Genomic DNA, 21,605 nt, shown 5'->3' on the forward strand with positions numbered 1-21,605 from the left:
GGTATAGATATGGGCCTGAACAATTAGATTTACTTGTTGTGCTTGATGTTAAATTTCCGTCTTGTTGCAATGACATATCCAGGCTTGTAATCTGTATGCTGTTACTTCTGTCAGAAACCTTGATCTTTGAGGAGTCAGAAGGTGAGCAATCCTCCCTTCTGTCTTTTTAGCTGCATTGACGGGCTTAATAACTTCCTGATTGTTGCGATGCATGGATTGTAACAGATGTCTCAAATGCAAAATTTAAAAGAAAACAGATCTTGCAGTCTCCAGATAGTAGTACCCTGTAGATATGCCGGGGTCCCCTCGGAAGTCCCCAGTTCCAGAGACTGCCTGGAATTTTCAATTTCTGTTGGGTAATTGCTCTGCATTTGGAAGTTCTGGTTTAAAGTCATAGACTTTGGGTGATTCCCACTCACTTAGCTCAATTGTTACCCAGCAGAAGTTAGAAAGATTAAAACCAACTCCTGAGTAACCATACTATTGGCTTCACCCCTCGACCCATTGTATCTCCTCATCTACTTGCATCGCACAATTGGGGTGTGACTTCACTTTCTCTGTTCCTCCTTCTACATTAAAGCTCTCTAGGAGCTGCTACGGTCTGCGCTTTTTCAGCAAGTCTGGGTGAGAAGTATGGAGCTCCATTCTGATAGGGAAATAGGAGTGGGGTGCTAATCTGATTGCAGTGATCATCACTCCATGAACGATTTGCCTCGTATGTAAACAACAACATTTATAGTAACGTCCTCTGACTTACTGAGTCACAAGAACGTGCACACTCAAATGTGTGATGCGATTGATAGCTACATTTAGTGGTCACATTCATGTGGTTATGTTTGACAGTTATAGCAATATACAGGACTCAAAGGGTCATTGATGCTCATCTGTAGAGAGAAACAGCATTAAAGCTTTGGGTCTAAATCACCCATCTACAGAATTGAAGAAGGATTAGATATGTAAAGAATTATATAGTTAAGGGGGGGGTGGAGCAAACTAGAAGGCCATAGGCAATATTGACAGAGTTGTCACAGGCATAAGATAAGAAGTAGTATTATTGTTGCCATTAAGGGATGAGCAGTGTGAATAGTGGCAAAAGATGCAATAGCAGAATGTATTGATGAGAGCAAGTAACCGTGCGAGAGGGGTGAAGTTGTATTGGGACAGATTGCCCTCCCTTTTGTACAAATCTTGACAACTCATTAACAGTATCTTTCAGATTCTTAAGCTATCTCCACCTGTTGTCTTGTTTGCGATTTGCTGTGTCTGCGTTCTTACCTTGAACAATTTGAGAATTTGTGCATGCCGCTGGCACAATGATAAATTACATGTGCAGTCCTTATTTTTGTCTCATTCTTGAGCACAAAAGTGAAAAACGTATCCTTTGTGGTGAGGTAATCGAGTTGTTGTCATAAAATGTCCATAAAATTATTTTTTAAAAATGCTCAAGGATTATCCTTCATGATGCCTACATTTTTGATATAAAGAAATAATCCTCTAGTCTTGAAGATAATGTAGAAGTGATTTTTTTTTTAAAAATCGGGCATTTCAGCTGTTAACTCAGGTGAAGAATTATATTCTTGATAAATAATCTTGTTTCTTTTATTTCGATAAAGAAACTACGGATGGGATTTTCCGGTTATGTTCACTCCAAAACCAGAAATTCCCACCGAAGGCCAACAGATTTTTCCATTGTCCGTCACTCATCCCCAACGGTTCCCAAGGTGGGCAGAATGGGAAAATTTACCCCTACGTCTCACTGATTCTAGGTCTTGGTGAGCAGTTTTAAACAGAAAAACGTAATTAATGAATTTAAATAATGTACTCGTCCAGAGATTTTGATGCCCAGTTAATTCAAAGTCTTTAAACAAGTTCTCCAATCACACTTGATGCCCAGATATGTTCCCTGGTCAGCTCAGATTGCACGCTGGGAAATACTGCAACATACATTGATGTTGGATGCTCTGTCCAGTAATAAATTTAAAGTTTGTAACTGCAGAAAACGTTGAATTGCCAGGAATGAATTTTGTGTATTGTTTTAATCATTTATTGTTTTAATCATGTTACACACAGTGCAGCATTCTTAACAAAATCCATTTGGGTAATGGTCTGATCCCATGTAATAACCTGACTCTTGACAAGGTACCTCACAGGAGATTATTGCAGAAGGTCAGGGGACATGGAGTTGGGGGTAGGGTGTTAGCGTGGATAGAGGATTGGTTGTCAAATAGGAGGCAGAGTGTGGGGGTCAATGGGTGCTATTCGGATTGGCGGATGGTGACTAGTGGTGTGCCCCAGGGGTCGGTGCTGGGGCCTCAGCTATTTACCATTTATATAGATGATCTGGAGAAGGGAACCGAGTGTAGGGTGTCGAAATTTGCTGATGACACCAAGATTGGTGGAACGGCAAATTGTGCGGAGGGTGTGGAGAGTCTACAGAAGGATCTAGATAGGCTGGGCGAATGGGCCAGGAAATGGCAAATGGAATTTAATGTTGGCAAGTGCGAGGTGGTCCACTTTGGTAGGAAGGATTATTACTTACGTGGGGAAAAACTGCAGCAGGCGGCGGTGCAGAGGGACCTCGGGGTCCTTGTGCATGAGTCGCAAAAACCCAGCTTGCAGGTGCAGCAGGTGGCCAGGAAGGCGAATGGGACGCTGGCCTTCATCGCGAGGGGGATTGAATATAAAAGTAGGGAGGTCTTGCTGCAGCTGTATAGGGCATTGGTGAGGCCGCAGCTGGAGTACTGTGTGCAGTTTTGGGTGCCATACCTACGCAAGGATATTTTGGCCATGGAGGGAGTGCAGAGGAGGTTTACTAGGCTGATGCCGGAGTTGAGGGGATTGAGCTATGAGGAGAGGCTGAATAAACTAGGCTTGTACTCGTTAGAGTTTAGAAGAATGAGGGGAGATCTCATTGAGACGTATAAGATGATGAATGGGATGGATAGGATAGAGGTGGAGAGGCTCTTCCTGCTCAGAAAGGATAGTAGGACTAGGGGGCACAGCCTCAAGATAAAGGGGGGGCGGTTTAGAACGGAGTTGAGGAGGAACTTCTTCACTCAAAGGGTGGTGAATCTCTGGAATTCTCTGCCCGTTGAGGTGGTGGAGGCTGCCTCGCTAAATATTTTTAAGACGTGGGTTGATGGGTTTTTGATAAGAGAGGGGATTAAGGGTTATGGGGAGAGGGCAGGAATGTGGAACTGAGCCACGACAGATCAGCCATGATCTTATTGAATGGCGGGGCAGGCTCGAAGGGCTAGATGGCCTACTCCTGCTCCTATTTCTTATGTTCTTAATATTAATGCATTCCATTTATTGGGCATCTAATTATTTTAGCTTGTGACATTCAGTATGCTTGAATTATATTGTGGTACTTAAAATACATGTCAATCGGGAGGCTTTTTAGTGTAATGACTTTTTATTTCCTAAACTTAGTCATTCAGTCGGTAGATCTAAAACAATATCTCCAGCATTCTTCCTGCTCGCTTTAATAGAGTTTAATTTCAGGTGTGGCTGAGGAGCGAAAGGCAGCAGAGAAGTCCAGGAGTGAAGAAGTTCTCTGTGTTACACCAACTACAGTCCGTAACCAGGTTGACGTTGAAACAGCAAGAAAATCAGTTGAAGAGTTATTCTCTTCACTCTATGGTACAATTATATTTCAATTATGGGTGAGGTGGGGGAGAATTAGCATTGATATACTGTGACTATTTGTTGATGTTTATATAGTTGAATTAAATATTTCAAAGGGAAAGTGTTGCTTTATTTGCTGCCTTCAAATTCACCAATCCTACACAGGCCTGGTAAACAAAAACAGTTTTTCTTCATTTGAAGACTAATACCAATAAATACAAGTTACAGGACAAAGACATTTAACTTAAGGTTTCCAGACACAAATGCAGCAACTATATGCTGTTTTGCATCACGTCCTTCAGTGATGATGTGTATAATATTTGCATATTCTCTTTCAGCAATATTACATCCAGTTATTAAAACCAGATTCCACAGTGAACCTTTTGCTAAATAGGTAAATTGAATTGTATGATTCCGAATGCCAAAGTGAGTGTCTTGTGCTCTATGCCTGAATAATCGGATTGTCCTTCAAGGACTTTTGGAGCCAAACGCAGTTGAATTTCATCTTGCATAATGCATGCTCCTAATCCTTTCTAAGATGCATCACCTCAAGGACACACTCCTTTCTTGGGTCCTAATAGTGTAGAATGCATGTCTCTTCTGACAATGCCTATGTTGATGGTCCCCCCCCGCCATGCATTGGAAACACCATAAGTGACGAAGCCCTTGCCAGGATGCTAATATATAAAACCAAGAATATTTAATTTATTGCTGTTGAAATATCCATTTGTTATATCCATGCGTATATAAGGACATTATTATTAGAGTCCAAAGTCCAAAATCTAGGATTTGATGTCTAAAATATCAGTTTTCAGCATTCTGCCGGTCTATACATCTACCTATCTCAAATGATATATTTTCCACCTTGTCTGTTCAATCTGATTTCAGGTAAAGCTCTTGGAAATTCTACTCCAAATCCTGTGCCATATGAGAAGATCTTAAAGGACCCAGCTGCAGTAGCAATACATGGATTTCCTGATGGCGTGTGTTTTAAGCGCCCTTCAGATTATGACAGTGCAGCTTTAAAAAAGATTTTGGAGCAAAAGGCAAAGATTATGTTTATAGTAAAGAGGTAAACTTTCCCCTGAAGCCTAATTTTAAGTACAAGTTTCAGTTCCTATGATGGATGAATCAAGTGCAGATGTTGAGCTTCAAAGTTTTTAATGCCCCAAGACTCTGTGTTGTGATAAATCAATACTTGCCACACTAGCAAACTAAAAGCTAATTTTCCATATGACGTTTGTATAACATGAAAACGTATGAAGTATTTAAGGTTATCTTTTTGTATCTAAAGTCTTTGTTCAGCCACTCGGTTTTGGGGAGAAAAGGACGTGACTCTCTTACCAACGATAAATATAAATCCTTTGTTTTCCTGTGACTCTCAATTTATTTATTTCCCTGGCTCCTGATAGGCACTCACTGAGTTTAGAGGTCATTTAATTCTCTGCATTGATATTAATCCTTGCTAGTTAACTGCAGAAGCAACTGTTGACACTATCAGTTTTCAAATAAATTGGAGCTTCTCGTGAAGCTGCTTCATAGCCATTTTATAATGGGTCATTTATCTTGTGATTATTGATACATTTGATGCAATAGAATGCAATACTTTGTGTACGGGACCATCTGGCTCGCGCTTAGTGGTGAAATGGAAAAATTAAAGAAATCCTATTTGCAGAATTCCTGAACTGTTTTGCAAGTAACTACTCTGAATACATAGTTCACAAATTTTAGTGATATTCAGGGTATCAACCAGAATTATGTTAGTAGAGTGTAGAGAACCTTTGAGTAAAACCATTTTAAGTTAGTGAAGGGCAACTTCATTGGAAGATCCTCTATGTTAATTTCTTGTAACTCAAGACTATAAATAGTTGAAAGAAAGGACTAATACGGATATTTATGGGTCAAATTTAACTTGTCCAATAAGAGTTGATGAGAACTACCCTTGCAGTTAATCTCTGAATTACCCATTTTTGCTAAAATTGCCAAACATTTGAAGTTTTGCTCAAAAAACCAGTGGCTGTATCAGATTTATAAATAGTGAAGATTTCAAAACGTTTTAACCACTAATGAGTAATCTCCCAGTTCATTTTACTTCTGAAGAAAACATCAGTGTTTCCAAAATGCAAGACTGGAACCTGCACAAATTGTTCTTGTATATTCAGACTACTCATTTTGTGTGCTGATAGGAAACTAATGTATATAATTTACTAAGCTTTACAACACATTGTCTACATATGCATTTTTAAAGTAGTGATATCAAGCATGTTTGGATAGTTGAGCATTTGTATATGGTTATCAATATTTTGCAATCACTTTCTCTTTTAAATAGGCCATTTCTGGATACATCCATTCAGCAAGGTAAGTTGGTTATGATGCATATTTTAGTATTTTTGTATTCAATGTATTTTACACTACCATGGTATACTCTGATGAATATAGAATTAAGTTGTTAATTTATAAAATTACGACCCAAGTGCAAAGTCTTTCCAGAGGATGCATTTACAATCCATTTAGCAACTCCGTCTACACACAAATATTGAAAATTTTGTAGAAAATAACTAACTTCTAAAATTTATTTTCTTGAATTATCTTAGTATTTTGACAAGGCTTCTGAGAAACATAAAAAGTAGTGATTCCTAGGCATTAACATGAAGAATTAAGCAATCTAAATGTTAATTCTATCAGTTGAAGTCAAGTATGTATACGTGCCTGGGCATTGATTGGAAAGTTACTTGAGCGCATATAAAGAGACACTTGGTGACACAAGGGGAGTGGAGTCAGGAGATATGTGCCTATGAATGTGTTTCAACCTGTATAAATATTCCAAATAAAAACTAACTTTGAATTCTTCCTCACTAACTGGTTAACAGCGTATAACATGGCACCAGAGATCGGCACAATCCAATTCTCTATTAATAACCCCGTAGTGACCCTGAGGTTGGGTAAAATCATGAGGGTTAATTTATTTTACACACGCAAAGTATGGCAGATAGTTTGCAATGAGCCCCTCCCCTTTTGCATTCATACAATAAAAGAGGGATAGGGGAAAGAGAGATGGAGAGTAAATTTCACAGACAAAATAACCTCCTTCAGAGAGGTTAGCAGACCGAAGCTGCTCCGGAGTAATCCATATTTCCAGAAGTGCTAACTTCCCTAGTTGGAGAAGCACCTAGAGATGAATTAATCCTGTGGTAGGCACACGTATAGAAGTTCAGACATCCCAATAGAAGCTTTAGAAGAGGACCATTCAACTTAAACCTGGATAGAGCCCTAGTTCTGTTGTATGTTTGTGGAAGATGGCAGATGTTATTTTCTCCAGACAATATTGCAGGTTCTAGCACCTTTTGGGGAGGATCCCATGACATAACTTCCGCTTGTCCTTGGCTTGAACAAAGGATGTATATTCCTGGCCCAAATTCTTGAGAGAATTAATATTCAACCCGTTAATAAGCTTGTACCAGAAGTTTCAAGGTCCTTTGTCCTCACAGACTGTCTCCATTGGCCAGAGCCTAATGCAGAATACCTTTGTGCATTTCCTTGAAATTTGATTTTCACAATTATATGGTGCACCTCTTTAGAGATGGAGTTTGCTGTTCATTTTCTAAAGAACACAAATTCCTTTTACGTGCATCGTAGCTAATGTTGTTCTTTATGCTTGAAAAGGAAAATGATTTTTGAAAGTAGCCAGGATGAAATAGATATATCTATATTTTCTTTCATGTCTTATGTTGTACAGAATATGTAAAAACAAGGTTTATTTTGAAGTATTGATTTTTGCATATTGGCTCTTAAACTTTAATAGCGTTAAACTTTAAGTACATGCAGGTGGAGGGCATTGATTTGGATGGTTACTTGAGCACATGTTACTGACCACAGGAGCAGAGTGGAGTCAGGAAATGTATGCCTGTAATATGTAACTGTGAATAAATCTATTCCAACTAAAGACTGGCTTTGGATTCTTCCTTTAACTGGCTACTAGGAATATAACTCGAAGCATTGGATTGCAACTGGCACATGAATAAATTGAAGTCCGTGCCTGGTATTTTTTACGTTTTGCTTTCTTAGTGTCAGACATTGAAAAACGAGTGTATGAAAAACGAAAGTGTCAGTATGTTGGAAAAGTGTAATTATAATCCCAAATATCAGCTGCTCAGGTTTCATGTACAATCCATCCACCCATTGCTTAGCTTAATGATGAATGTGGAATATATGTGCACTAAAATCTAGAGTTCTTCAACAATGCAATATTTAAAAAGGCTAGGTGTAGTCATTTCCAAATCCACCCCTTCCATTGCCATCCAACCTATTGAAGGTAATAAATGAAGATGGGTTAAAGTAGACAACCATGCTCCATTCTTCACAAGAGGAAGGGAAATTTCTCAAAGTCTTTCATTTTACATGGATTTTGGAACTGGAATACACATTCCAATTAAAATCCCAGATTTGGCCAAATGATCCAATTGCCCTGTGTCATAATGTTAAAATTTCAATTAATGAGAAACATTACATGGAAAGCAAAGGACATGCCAAACTGCATGATCATATGAAGCCCTTATTGATGGCACATAATTGAGAAACGTCAGGAAGAATGTAGCAGGCACTTTTGGTATATGCACCATCTTTTTTTAAATAATACAATCAATGGCCAATTTGTTAACAATGCACCAAGGTTTCCAGAAAAGGGTGCATTCACTTTACTGGACATAATCTCGATAGCTGCTGGTTTATACTTCATGTTTTCTGCAAAAAGATAGTGTAGAAATTCCAATAGAAAACCAGTTGGCAAAAGATAGAAGATACTTGGACAAAGTGCATTCCTTCAAATGCCTTTTTGTTTTTCAGATTGAGATAATTTAACTGAGTTTGATCCTTCTGCGGTTCTAGGGCTTAAGTTCCTTAATTGCTGTATTTTGGGATATATCACTAAATCTGATCTTCATGTCAATCAAAACAAAAGATTTCATAATTAGGAATAATTTTTTATAGTTAATTAAACGCTAACCATTTAGTGCTGATATTGTTAAAATCATTCGTGTTCTAATATTGGACCATTATTTGCTGTCGCGATTAAAATGTGCTGAAAGGTGTGAACTTGGTGCACAGCGGACAAACAGCCAGGGTGTGATTTTTTTTTTCCACATGCCCCCCTGACATGTTCCGTGGCAGTAGCGGCAGCCCACCATTGACCAGTGGCAGGATCAGAAGATCCAGCCACTGTCAATGCAGTTGCCTGTTCTGTACATCCTGGGAAACCCATGGCAGGGGATGGCCGTTTGTGGGACTGGAAGATTCTGGTGGGAAAATTCCCTCCTTCAAAGTTTTTTTTTAGCCATTTAAATTCAAGTGCTCTTTTAATCACGTGATAAGCGTTAAACACTGCCTGTTAATGTTAATGAAAATCTACTCTGTTTAGGGTTGACTTGTTCAAAATATTTCAACTTGTTTTTTATTCTGTCTGAATTTTTTTGCCTCCCATTGTTTCTCCTGATTGAATTAATTGAATGGAGTAGCACAGAAGGGGGCCATTCAGCCCATCATGGTTGTGTTGGCTACTCCCTGGTGCAATTCTATTAATTTTCTTCTGCATGCTCCAAAGACCGTACATCTTTCAGTGTGATCCTCAGTACTTGGTTGAGGCCAAAATACTGCTTTAAATAAGGTTCATATAACTTCCTTGCTTTTATGATCTTTTCCTGTTTAAATAAAGCCAAAGGTTTCACTCTACCATACACTGTTAATTTTGTAATTTTTCAGTCTGGTTGGAAATATGCAACTTCTTGTGCTGGTCGCTCGGGTACACACTTTACATCGCTGTGACTTAGTAGGCTTAACCTTTTATATTAACTTGCCATGCAAAAATTTAAAGATCAAAGTCTTGCAAAGACAAGTTTAACCAGTAGTAGTTAGATTCCATGACATAGGAAATCACAGCCCAGTCTTTGCACTGAGAAAATTTCACTTTCTGTTCCCTTTTAAATACCAGCAGTTTATCCCAGTCCAAACTTCTCCTCCTTCAGTTCAACATTGCTGATTGTGTGGCAATTATCCTGTATTTGATGCCTCTGCCATCTGGTGGTGTAAATCCCAACTACTTGTTTTTTCTTAATGTGAAAAGTGAACTACTGTTTGCAATGATTCAAAATTATTTAAATTATGAATTATTTTCTATAGTGGAAACAAAACAGCCCACTGGAAAGGAGAACACACAGATGCCAGCTGCCAGGTGAGAAGGAAAACGCAAGCTAATATATTTTTCTTGTGCCTTACAGATTTTGTGACAATATTTGATTTATGCACTCGTTCTGTTCTTGGTTGCTTTTCTCTCTCTCTCTCTCTCTCTCTCTCTCTCTCTCTCTCTCTCTCTCTCTCTCCCCCCCCCCCCGCCCCATCTCCCCTCCATCTGCTTTCCCCTCTTACCCACTTTATGTATCTTCTGCAATTCGATGGGCTTATATATGCTCCTATCATCTGTGCCCTGATTTTTCTTCCAACCCTCAATTTTCTCTCTTCATTCTCTCCCATTCTTTATGACTCTACTTCTATACCATCTTCATTCTCTGTCTTTCATTCTTTTGATTTTCTAATCTGCATTTCTATCCTCTAGCCTAAATAATTGACCAATACTATTATGTTCAAATGTAGAACTTTAACTGGATGAGTAGCAGGATTTTTATTGTCTGTAGATACCTGAGGATGGACAAAACAATACCTGGTAGAGATGGAACAAATTTGAGAGCTTTTCCCCCTTGAAGCTGAAAATTAATATAAACTGCTGAGACTGAATGGAGCTGTGGCAGAACTAAATACACAAGTACAGCAAGCAATAAATATGATGGAAGCAGTCATAGATGTGCATGAATTATGAAATTTGATGAGAAAGATTTTAAGCTTTGCCAGGTTGTATTTAGCCTTGTATCTTGGCTTTGTTTCTGGATCATGTAGGAAACAAACACAACACTATTGATTTCAACAATATGTGTAAAACAGCAATTGAAATCAACACAAAGATGACATTGTGCTCACAAAGCCGTGGAATAGATATTCTAGGGTACAGAATACTTCAAAAATACAGGGAACATGCCAAGGAGGGAGGGAATAGCCCTGATAAAGGTCGGCACAAGGACATTAGTGAAGAACAATCTTAACTCTGAAATAGGGATCAGCAAGAGTTAAAAAATGTTGGTGGTTGTATTTATAGGTCCCTCAATTGTAGTTATACATTGGACAGAGCATTGAAACACAACTATTAGTGCATGTAACAAAGAGAATGCAATGGATGTGGAGGACTTCAATCTTCAATAGATGGGACTAATCAAATTGGCAAAGGTAACCTTGAAGAGGAGTTTGTGGAATACTTTTCTGGAGAAATATATTGTGGAATAAAATAGGGTTAAGGCTATTTTATATCTATTCAATGAAGCAAGCTTAATAATGTCGCAAAGATCTGCAGGAAACTGGTAAACGTATTGCGTTTCAATTCCATGTTGTTTTGAAAGCAACATAATCGTGTTGCAGCTTTTTTAGAACCTTAGGCTGCACTTGAAATGTGGAGGCTTTGGTGGAGGTATAGAAAAGATTTACCAGGATGTTGCCTGGTATGGAGGGCATTAGATATGAGGAGAGGTTGGAAAAACTTGGTTTGTTCTAGCTGGAGCAATGGAGGTTGAGGGGTGACCTGATAGAAGTCTGCAAGATTGAGAGGCATGGACAGAGTGGATAGTCAGAAGCTTTTTCCCAGAGTGGAAGAGTCAATTATTAGGAGGCACAGGTTTAAGATGTAGTAGAGGCAAGGTTTAAAGGAAATGTATGAGGTAGATTTTTTTAGAGAGAGTAGTGGGTGCCTGGAACTTGTTGCTGGGGGAGGTAGTGGAAGTGGATACTGTAGTGACTTCTAAGGGGCATCTTAACAAGTACATGAATAGCATGAGAATGGAGGGATATGGTCCCCAGAAGAGATGGCGGTTTTAGTTAAGTTGGGCAGCATGGTTGGTGCAGGCTTGGAGAGCCGAAGGGCCTGTTCCTGTGTTGTAATTTTCTTTGTTAATTACAAATAAGACCTTAAACGTAAACAGAGCTAAATATGTAGATATACTGTGAGAACTAGCTAAGGTTGATTGGATAAATAGACCAATAAGCAATGAAAACTATTTAAAAATAAATTCAAAATGTTCAACAAAAATACATTCATTGCTGAATAAAAACTGTCCAAAGAAGATCCATCCATAGCTTAATCAAGAAACTAAAGGATAGTATTAGATTAGAGACTGATTATTTTGAAAAGATTTGTAGCAAGTCTAAGGATTGGAAGAGTTTTTAAGAAACAGCAAAGAGCCACCAAAAAGTTGGATACAAAGGGGAAAAAGTAGAATAAAAGAGAAACTAGTCACTGCTATAAAAGCAGATTGTAAGAGCTATCATGAATATCCTGTTCAAAGAGACAGGATAAATTATCTTTGGGAATGAAGAAAGTTTAGAGACAAAAATATTGCATGTCTTGTCTTCACAGTAGAAGACACAGGTACATGTCAGAAATAGAGGGTAAAACAGATACTAAAAAGTAGGGTAATCAGTTCAACAGAGGAAAAGTACTGGAGTAAAACTGACAAAAGCCGCAGGACCCAATGCTTCAGAGTTCTATTGCAGGAATTGTGGTGAGCTGTTGGTCAAATGGAAATAAGAAACATAACTAATGAGAGTCCTGGATAAATTAATGGGATAAAAAGCTGATATTTGATGGCATGCATCCTAGGATTCAATAAGTGGTGGCTGCAGATTTGGTGAATAGAAATTTCCTAAATTTTGGAAATGTTCAACAGATCAGGAATTAGCAAATATAACACTGCTATTCAAGAAAGGAAGGTGAGAGAAACCGAAAACCAAGGATCAGTTAGATGGACAGGAATCATTAGGAAAGTAAGGAAATGTGTTAATAAAGAAGTCTTAATGCAGTTAGAAAAGCGTAGTGTGATAGAAAAAGTCCTCATGGGAAAGGGAAATTCAAAAAGCAAATTGTGTTTGACAAATCTATTATAGAGTTTATTGAGGATACAACCAATAAGTAGAAAAAGGGGAATCATTGGATGTAGTAAACTGATTCCCCTTTTTCTACTTTGCTGATTACTGGATTTCCAAAAGATATTCCATAAGGAGCCACAAAAAGTATTAATAAGCAGGATAAGAGCTCATGGACTTGAACATAATTATATATTAGCATTGATAGAAGATTGGTTAACGGATAGGAAGCAAAAAATAAGGATATTAGGATGCTTGACCAGAATGCCAGATAACATCAGGAAACCAGACTAGACCCCAACAATTTTTCTATTTTGACATAATTGTGAGGAAAGAATACTTCCTTTCAAGAATGATTCCGCTGTCTAATTAGGAAACTTTTATAGTAAAAACAAACTTTTTACTTAAAACAGTTTAAATAAAACTAACAAATGAAGCGGCTAAACTGGTAACAGTTGAACAATCCTTAAAATTGAAAGGAAGCTACTTTACTTTCTAGCTTATGACTGTTTCAGTTCCAAATTCTTAAACAGATACAAGTTGGCATGCTGAGACTGGTGGAGAATTGCAAGGATCAAAGCTGGATCTTCAGCCAATTACAATCTATGTTCTGATTTTTAGATATGTTTCTAAGTTTGCTGTGATGAGAGCACAAAAGCTGCCAAGGCTGGTAGTTTCATTAAATAAGTGAGCAAATACAGTAAGTATAATGTGGGGAACATAAGAGTAGAAAAGCAGAATATTTTTTAAGATGTGAAACTTGTAAGTGTTGATGTTCAAAGAGACTTGAATGTGCTCATAATAAGGAACAGAAAGTTAGCGTGCAATAGAGTGAGTGATGCGGAAGGCAAATGGCATGTTAGTTTTTATTGCAATGGAATTGGATTACAAGGGTAATGAAATACCGTTAACAATTGTATAGAGCTTTGTGACCAAATCTGGAATACAGCAGTTGAAGGGTGTACTTGTATTGGAGGCAGTACAGCAAGGGTTCATTAGGTCAGTGCCAATGAGAAAAGAATTGTCCTATGATGAGAAGCTAAGTAAATGGGGGCCCACATTCTCTGGAATTTAGACAAATGAGAAGTGATCTAATTGGCACATGAAAGATTCTGAAGCACCTTGACAGGGTAGACACTGATATTGTTTCTGATGGCTAGGGAATCTATAACATGGGGGCACAATCTTTAGATAAGGGATAATTTGGACTAAAGAGAAATGTTTTCACTTAAAGAATTATGAATTTTTGGAATTCCCTATCACAGAGCGCTATGGATGATCTGCCATTAAATGTATTTCGGGTTGGGGTAGACAAGTGTTTGATCTCAGGAAATCAAGGGATATGGGGAACGGGTGTCAGAGTGGATTTATAGGTTAGCCATGATTGTATTGAAAATATTTTTGTTTTGTAGCTTTGTTCCAGTTCAGGTGAAAACGGAGCCATCTGATGACAGCCAACCGAGTAAGTGCCACTTCTTCAAATCCTGAGTGCTGTGGGCTTTTTGTTGAAGAGAAAGAATAGCAAGTATTAGGGTGCTTGACCAGAATCCCTAAATAACATTAGGAAGCCAGACTAGCCTCCAACAATTTTTCTATTTTGACATAATTGTGAGGAAAGAATACTTTCTTTCAAGAATGATTCTGCTGGCTAATTAGGAATAAGAACATAAGAAATAGGAGCAGGAGTAGGCTATCTGGCCCTTCGAGCCTGCCCCGCCATTCAATAAGATCATGGCTGATCTGTCGTGGCTCAGTTCCACATTCCCGCCCTCTCCCCATAACCCTTAATCCCCTCTCATCAAAAACCCATCAACCCGCGTCTTAAAAATATTTAGCGAGGCAGCCTCCACCACCTCAACGGGCAGAGAATTCCAGAGATTCACCACCCTTTGAGTGAAGAAGTTCCTCCTCAACTCCGTTCTAAACCGCCCCCCCCCTTTACCTTGAGGCTGTGCCCCCTAGTCCTACTGTCCTTTCTGAGCGGGAAGAGCCTCTCTACCTCTATCCTATCCATCCCATTCATCATCTTATACGTCTCAATGAGATCTCCCCTCGTTCTTCTAAACTCTAACGAGTACAAGCCTAGTCTATCCAGCCTCTCCTCATAGCTCAACCCCCTCAACTCCGGCATCAGCCTAGTAAACCTCCTCTGCACTCCCTCCGAGGCCAAAATATCCTTGCGTAAGTACGGCGCCCAAAACTGCACACAGTACTCCAGCTGCGGCCTCACCAATGCCCTATACAGCCGCAGCAAGACCTCCCTACTTTTATATTCAATCCCCCTCGCTATGAAGGCCAGCATCCCATTTGCCTTCCTGACCACCTGCTGCACCTGCAAGCTGGGTTTTTGCGACTCAAGCACAAGGACCCCGAGGTCCCTCTGCACTGTCACCTGCTGCAGTTTTTCTCCACGTAAGTAATAATCCTTCCTACCATTATTCCTACCAAAGTGGACCAGTTTAAATAAAACTAACAAATGAAGCAGCTTAACTGTTAACAGTTGAATAATATTTAAAATCGAAAGGAAACTACTTTACTTTCTAGCTTATGACTGTTTCAGTTCCAAAAAAGCAACATTTCAAACACCATTTTAAATACAGTTAGCAACCATAAATTTACTTGCTGAAAATTGTTAACAGTCTTGAAGGTTCCAGAGATTTTGGAGAGCATATTCTCAGGAACTACCTGTACATGCCTCTAGACTTGTAAACCTCTCTCTTTACATTATCCTGTCAGTCAATCTCCCAGTGGATTTCTTGGTTTAAGCAAAAGCCCATCTGTGCTGTGAAAGTAACAAATTCCTTGCTGAGAAGAGTAACTAACTTGCTTTTACACGTTGAGCTAAGTATATTCTCATACTGGCTTACTGCAGAAAAATAAATCTGTAATTTTAAACATTCTCCTTAAAACAAGAAACAAAAACAATATAATAATTGCACATGTATCATCACACAAGTTGACATGATCCCAGTAGTCACTTGAAATTTCATTTTTTATGGTTACTTGTGTTTTTTAACTTCATCTGAATTTATTGGTATTTTATGAAAATGTAGTAAATTGGTAGTTATGACTTTGCTTTATTTAACCACCTAGTGTTTGAACCTGAAGGCCCTGGTTTCAAGTCCCACTCCAGGAATTGTTGGCTATGAAAGAACCTAACCATGGAAGGCCAATGTGTAACATGGTTGATCACCAACCTAGATAAAATAGAGGAGGGTCGGCAGAAAAGAGTATTTTCTGTGGAACCGTACACCAAATCCAAAAAAATTGATAGTAGATATGAAGATGATCAGCCGGCATTGTGGCGACCCCATTTAACATGAGGAGAAGTGGAAAAAGTAGTGATTACTTATCGTAACAGTAGCACCCATCAAAGTTTTGAGCATTGAAGCTGATTTTGGTCTTGAATTTACATTTTTAGTAGTTTGAATTTATTCCCATCTTCTCATCTCTCAATTCATTTTCGAGTAACATTTTAGATATACAAGTTTGTGTTTGTTTATACTTTTATATCTCTGAAATTATCTGAGAGATTTCCGAGCACAATCTCAATTTATTCAAATCTTTCCTCAAATAATTGATCACCATACTGCTCTGAATTTTTATGTTGAGAAAAAACTTATGCATCCAAACAGGCCTTATTGGTGGAGTGTCAGGGAGGGGTAGTACCTCTGGTGGGGGAACATGTCGCATCCTTTTCAGGGCGGTTTGTCCACCCTTTGTCCCCACCTGGCACTCAACACTCACCTGTGGCTCCCCATAGTTGTTTGCATGCGACAGCAGCCATACTCCGGGCAATGGCTTCGACAAGCCGGCTAAACCAGGTGAGGGTGGCCGACAGGTCTCAACCCTTGGTGAGATAGGGAGATGTATATCCCACCATGTAAAGACAGACTTTGGCGGATTGAGCGGACGAGACCAATAGAAGGTCTAACAGTCGAGTCGGTGGTCTCTGTAAGCGTCGTGGAACATGAAGAGCAGGACAAGATACAAAAGATGTCCAGGTCATCAACTGTGCCTAGTCCCGTCCCCAGCCGTTTTGACTCTTGTCTTGCCACTGCATCCAGATGGGAATTGGAAAGAGAGTGAGGCTGATGCTGCACAACTCTCCCTCATTTTAATCCAAATCAAGCGCTAGTCTTGATACCATCATAATCATCATCATCGTCTTGCCCCCCCCCCCATTGAACAACCTGAACGAGATGAAAGACAAGTTCTACAAAGAACTAAATGACCTATTATCAGCAGTAAGCAGTACCGACAGGCTGATCTTGCTTGGTGATTTCAATGCAAGAGTAGGGTGTGACTGTGCAATCTGGCAGAGTCATTGGGAGGCATGGAGTGGGCAAGTGTAACAGTAACAGCCTTCTCTTAATGAAGACCTGTGCAGGACACGACCTCCTCATCACCAACATTACCTTCCGTCTGCCTACCCATAACAAGACCTCCTGGATGCACCCTCACTCTAAGCATTGGCATCTTATCGACTATGTCATTGTCAGGAGAAAAGACAGACAGGATGTCAGAGTGACCAAGGCCACGTGTGGTGCTGACTGCTGGACAGATCACAGGCTCACCCTCCAAAATGAGGCTCTGCATCAGACCCAAGAGGCAACCACAAGGAAGCAAGGTTATGAAAAGAATCAGTGCAGCCAAGTTGAAGAATTCCAGCACTGGCTGAAGACTTACAAATCAAGCTTGCTGACCTACACCTCGAACGCTTCAGGGATGCTATCCATTCATCTGCACTGAAGATGCTTGGGCCCTCTACCCGCAAGCAGCATGACTGGCTCGATGAGAATGATGAGGAGATACAGGCTGTACTTGTTGAAAAGCACCGTTTTCATCGGGCCTGTCAGAATAACCCATAATCAGCTGCCAAGAAAATTGCTTTTACCAGTGCTCGCAGGACAATCCCGAATAAACTGTAAAATGCTGGACGCCTGGCTGAGTGCCAAGGCAGATGAAATACGGGGATACGCTGACAGAAACTACTTGAAACGGTTCTATGAGGCCCTCAACATTCTCTACAGATCTCAATCTCTTGGGAGTTTCCCCACTCCTGAGTACAGATGGTACAACTTTCATTACAGAGAGGGCTCAGATCCTGCAGAGATGGGCTGAACACTTAAGTCGTCCTCAACTGACCCTCATCTATTAACAATGAGGCAATAGACAGGATTCCTCAGGTCGATATCAACAGCGCCATGGATGACCCACCGGTAGTAGCCAAAGTTATGAAAGCTGTCAGCCAGCTACCCAGTGGCAAAGCCCCAGGGGCAGATGCCATACCCGCAGAGATCTACAAAGCTGCTGGTCCTGTACTTATCAAGAAGCTCACCAAGTTGTTCCTGTCCTTTTTGGAAGCAAGGATCCATTTCTCAGGAACTTAAAGATGCTTCCGTCGTCCATCTCTACAAGAGGAAGGGCAATTGGCAAATATGTGACAACTTGGCCTTTGAAAAATAATTTAGATTAATTATTGCTCTCGATTTTTTTCTGACATTTGAAGCCATGGATTTTCTATCTGCAACCATTATTTACTCTAGTTATGTGTTTTCCCCAGCAGTGTTTTGATGTTGAGTTTCCCAAATTATGCAGTAGTAGGACATTATAATGACAATCCACTGATACCTCTATTCAATCTTCTTTAGTCAAATATCCTCCCATTTTTAAATAAAAGCAAAATACTGTGGATGCTGGAATCTGAAACGAAAGCAGAAAATACTAGAAAATCTCAGAAGATCTGATAACATCTGTGGAGAAAGAATAGTTAACTTTTCAAATCAGTATGACCCTTTGTCAGAGTAACTATTTTGGTGCTGCTTCGTGCTGTTGTCTGAACCTGAAAAATTTAAGGTTTGCTTCCAATTTCCACTCCGCTATCACCTTCACATGGTCTATCTCTGACATTTCTCCTTTCCTTGACCTCTCTTGTCTCCACTTCTGGTGATAGACTATCCACCAGTACCCATCATAAGCCCACCAACTCCCAAGCTATCTTGACTACAGCTTTTCACACCCACATCCTGTCAGGACTCCATCCCATCCCCTCAAGTCCTTCACTCCACCTCACTGGAAAGTGGCATCATCATAACCAAAATGGTGCTGCAAATTCGTCTCAGTTCTTCCTAAACCATGGTTTTCCACCCTCTCTGGTTGATGGGGTTCTCTGGGTCACTGCCCTCATTTCCTCCCCTCCCTCTCAGATTCAGGATAGGATCCTCTTTGTACTTACTCTTTTCACTCCACCAGCCTATCCTTTTGAAGGATCATTCTTTGCCATTTCTGCCAACTCCAGGATGATGCCACCACTTAACACATATTCCCCTCACTCCATCTGTAGCATTCTGCAGGGACTGTTCTCTCCAGGACACTCCGGTCCACTTCTCTATCACTCTCAACACCTCTTCCATTGCTCATAGCACTTTCCCATTCGATCGTATAAGGTGCAACATCTGCACCTTCACCTCCTCCCTGCTCACCATCCCAGGGCCCAATACACTTTTCAGATGAAGCAGCGCTTCACATGCACTCCCTTTTAATCTGGTCTGTTGCATTCACCGCTCCCAATGCGGTCTGCTCTACATCAGAGAAACTAAATACAGATGGGGCAACAGTTTTGCAGAACACCTTGGTCCATCCGCAAGCAGGACCCAGAGCTACATGTCGCTCGCCATTTCAACACACCACCCTGCTCTCCTGTCCACATGTCCATCCTTGGCTGTTTCCAATATTACAGTGAAACACAATGTAAAATGGAGGAACAGCGCCTCATCTTCCAATTAGGCACGTTTCAGTCTTCCAAACTTACTCAAGTTCAGCAACTTCAGAGCATGTGCTCTCTCCTCCACCCCACCTCCTTTTATTTCATTTCTTCTTTTCATCTTATTCCATTTTTATTATTTTGTATTCTTATTTTCATTTTTCACTTCTAAAATCTTTCCATCAAAAAAAACTCTTGACCAAGTGTCATCCAGACTCAACGTTGGCTCTGTTTTCTCTCCACAGATACTGTCAAACTTGCTGAGATTTTTCAGTATTTTCTGGTTTTGATCCTGTTTGTTCTTCTATAAACTTGACATTCTAACTGTATTCTCCAATCCAAAAATATTCACTCTTTAGCCAGCTTACTAATTTTCCTGTGCATTTGCTTTAATACCATGTCCTTGATGTTATTATCATTTATGGAGAGCCTTTTATCAAACAGCTTTTTAAAATCAACATTAAAAATGCCATTATACCATTTTATTAATACCTTGTATTATTTCATCAAAAAACTTGGTAAAACATTAGATGTGACCTTTTTTCAAATGTAAGATTTTACCAGACTTCAGTAATGAAGGGAGGGTAGAGAAACTTTTCATTGGCTGAGCAAAAATTAATGTTATCAACGTATTCACCATAATTTAATGAAGATGACTGCTCATGTGAGTGAAAGTGTGTTCTCTCTCGGTGTTCATTCAGTCACTCATTCACACTCCCCTCTCCAATTCCCTCCCTGAGGAAGAGGAAAATGAGAGGGAAAGCAGGAAAAAAATGAATTTTATTTCTTTATGCATGAAATTAGATTTTTGCTGTACATTTTTATTTTTCTAAATTGTTTCAGGCACATCTGTTGCAATCAAAGCTGAGCCAGAGGATCCAGGTTATTATCGATACAGTGTTCAAGGTAATATGGCAATCCAGCTTATTATTTCTGACTTTTGGCACTTAATAAATACATGTTCAGCATTATTTAATGAAATCAAAATTTTATGTTGATGTCTATCTGTTAACATAGGTGTTGAATTTGTAACCCTTTAGCTTGAAACTGTTTAGTCTATGCACACTATTGTTTCTTTGTGTCTAATGTGGCTTGTTGCAGAATGTAACTGCTTCTGTAAATCGAACATGGTCCAAATTACAAAAACCTAAGGGAAAGAGGGGGTCTTGATCAGAGGGAAGGAAATTATACAAAGGCAGAGAAAGGGGAAAGAAAGATTCTGACTTCAATCAGCAATATAATGGACTAACTAGCAGAAAGGAACAAGGTGGGAAAGAGAAATGGTTTGAGCCTGAATGGTGAGAGGAAAAATGTGTTTCTGTGCACGTGCAAGAATGAATGAATAAATACAATGGTGCATTAGTGTCTTAGGGACTGCATACAATTAGTGGAGAATAGACAAAGGGCAACGGTAAGAATTAAAAAGTGGGTGAAATAGTTACAAGAGGTGGCGTGAAATAATTTTCTGTGAATAAATGGTAACCAGGCTGACTTGAGGAAGATTCGGAAGTGAATTGAGAAGCAAAGAGATTGTATAAAAAGGGATTGGCAGCTAACATAAAAAGGAATCTAAATGTCTTTGCAGGCATATGACTAGTAAAGTGGCGGCCAAAAAAGAAGTGGAGCCAATTAAGGATCAGAGAGGATTTGTGCATTAAGCTGGGGGAATGGCTGAGGTGTTAAATGAATATGTGCCTCTGCCTTTACCAAGGAAAAGATTGCAGCCCAGGCCATATTGAAAGAGGAGGAAATTCAGTCACTAGAAAGGCTTAAAATTGATAAGGAGGTATTGGATGGACTGTTGGTATTTGAAAATTCATAAGACAACAAGACTATGTAAGGTGCATCCAAGAATACTGAGGGAAGTGAGAATGGAAATAATGGAGGCATTGGCTGTAATTTTCCAATCTGCCTTAAGATTCTGAGTTAGTGCCAGAAGAATGGAGAATTGCAAATGTTACATCCTTGTTCAAAACAATAAGCCCAGCAACCGTGGTTTAACTCAGTGTTGGGGGAAGCTTCTAGAAACGATAACTTGGGACAGAATGAATAGTCATTTGCCAAATGTGGGTTCATGAAGGAAGGCCAGCATGGATTTGGTACAGGCTAATGGCATTTAACTGAACCTTTTAAATAAGGTTACAGAGAGGTTGGTTTGGGGTAATAACTCTCCACGTGATGCACGTGAACTTGATAAAGT

General features: G+C 39.6%; 1 protein-coding gene across 6 annotated transcripts in view; it reads left to right on the plus strand.

Moving 5' to 3' along the window:
- gtf2ird1 (GTF2I repeat domain containing 1) overlaps positions 1-21,605 on the plus strand; it is a 130,267-nt gene that overhangs the window by 43,710 nt on the left and 64,952 nt on the right. For all 6 annotated transcript variants that reach the window (XM_080210594.1, XM_080210600.1, XM_080210597.1 and 3 more), the window contains exons 4-9: positions 3,505-3,642; positions 4,516-4,699; positions 5,957-5,985; positions 9,799-9,850; positions 14,052-14,101; positions 20,249-20,311. In XM_080210594.1, the coding sequence (XP_080066720.1) occupies positions 3,505-3,642; positions 4,516-4,699; positions 5,957-5,985; positions 9,799-9,850; positions 14,052-14,101; positions 20,249-20,311 (516 nt within the window). The remainder of the gene's footprint in view (positions 1-3,504; positions 3,643-4,515; positions 4,700-5,956; positions 5,986-9,798; positions 9,851-14,051; positions 14,102-20,248; positions 20,312-21,605) is intronic.

Source organism: Carcharhinus amblyrhynchos, chromosome 23, assembly GCF_965287045.1.
Source record: "Carcharhinus amblyrhynchos chromosome 23, sCarAmb.v2.hapA, whole genome shotgun sequence".
Taxonomy (NCBI): Eukaryota; Metazoa; Chordata; class Chondrichthyes; order Carcharhiniformes; family Carcharhinidae; genus Carcharhinus; species Carcharhinus amblyrhynchos.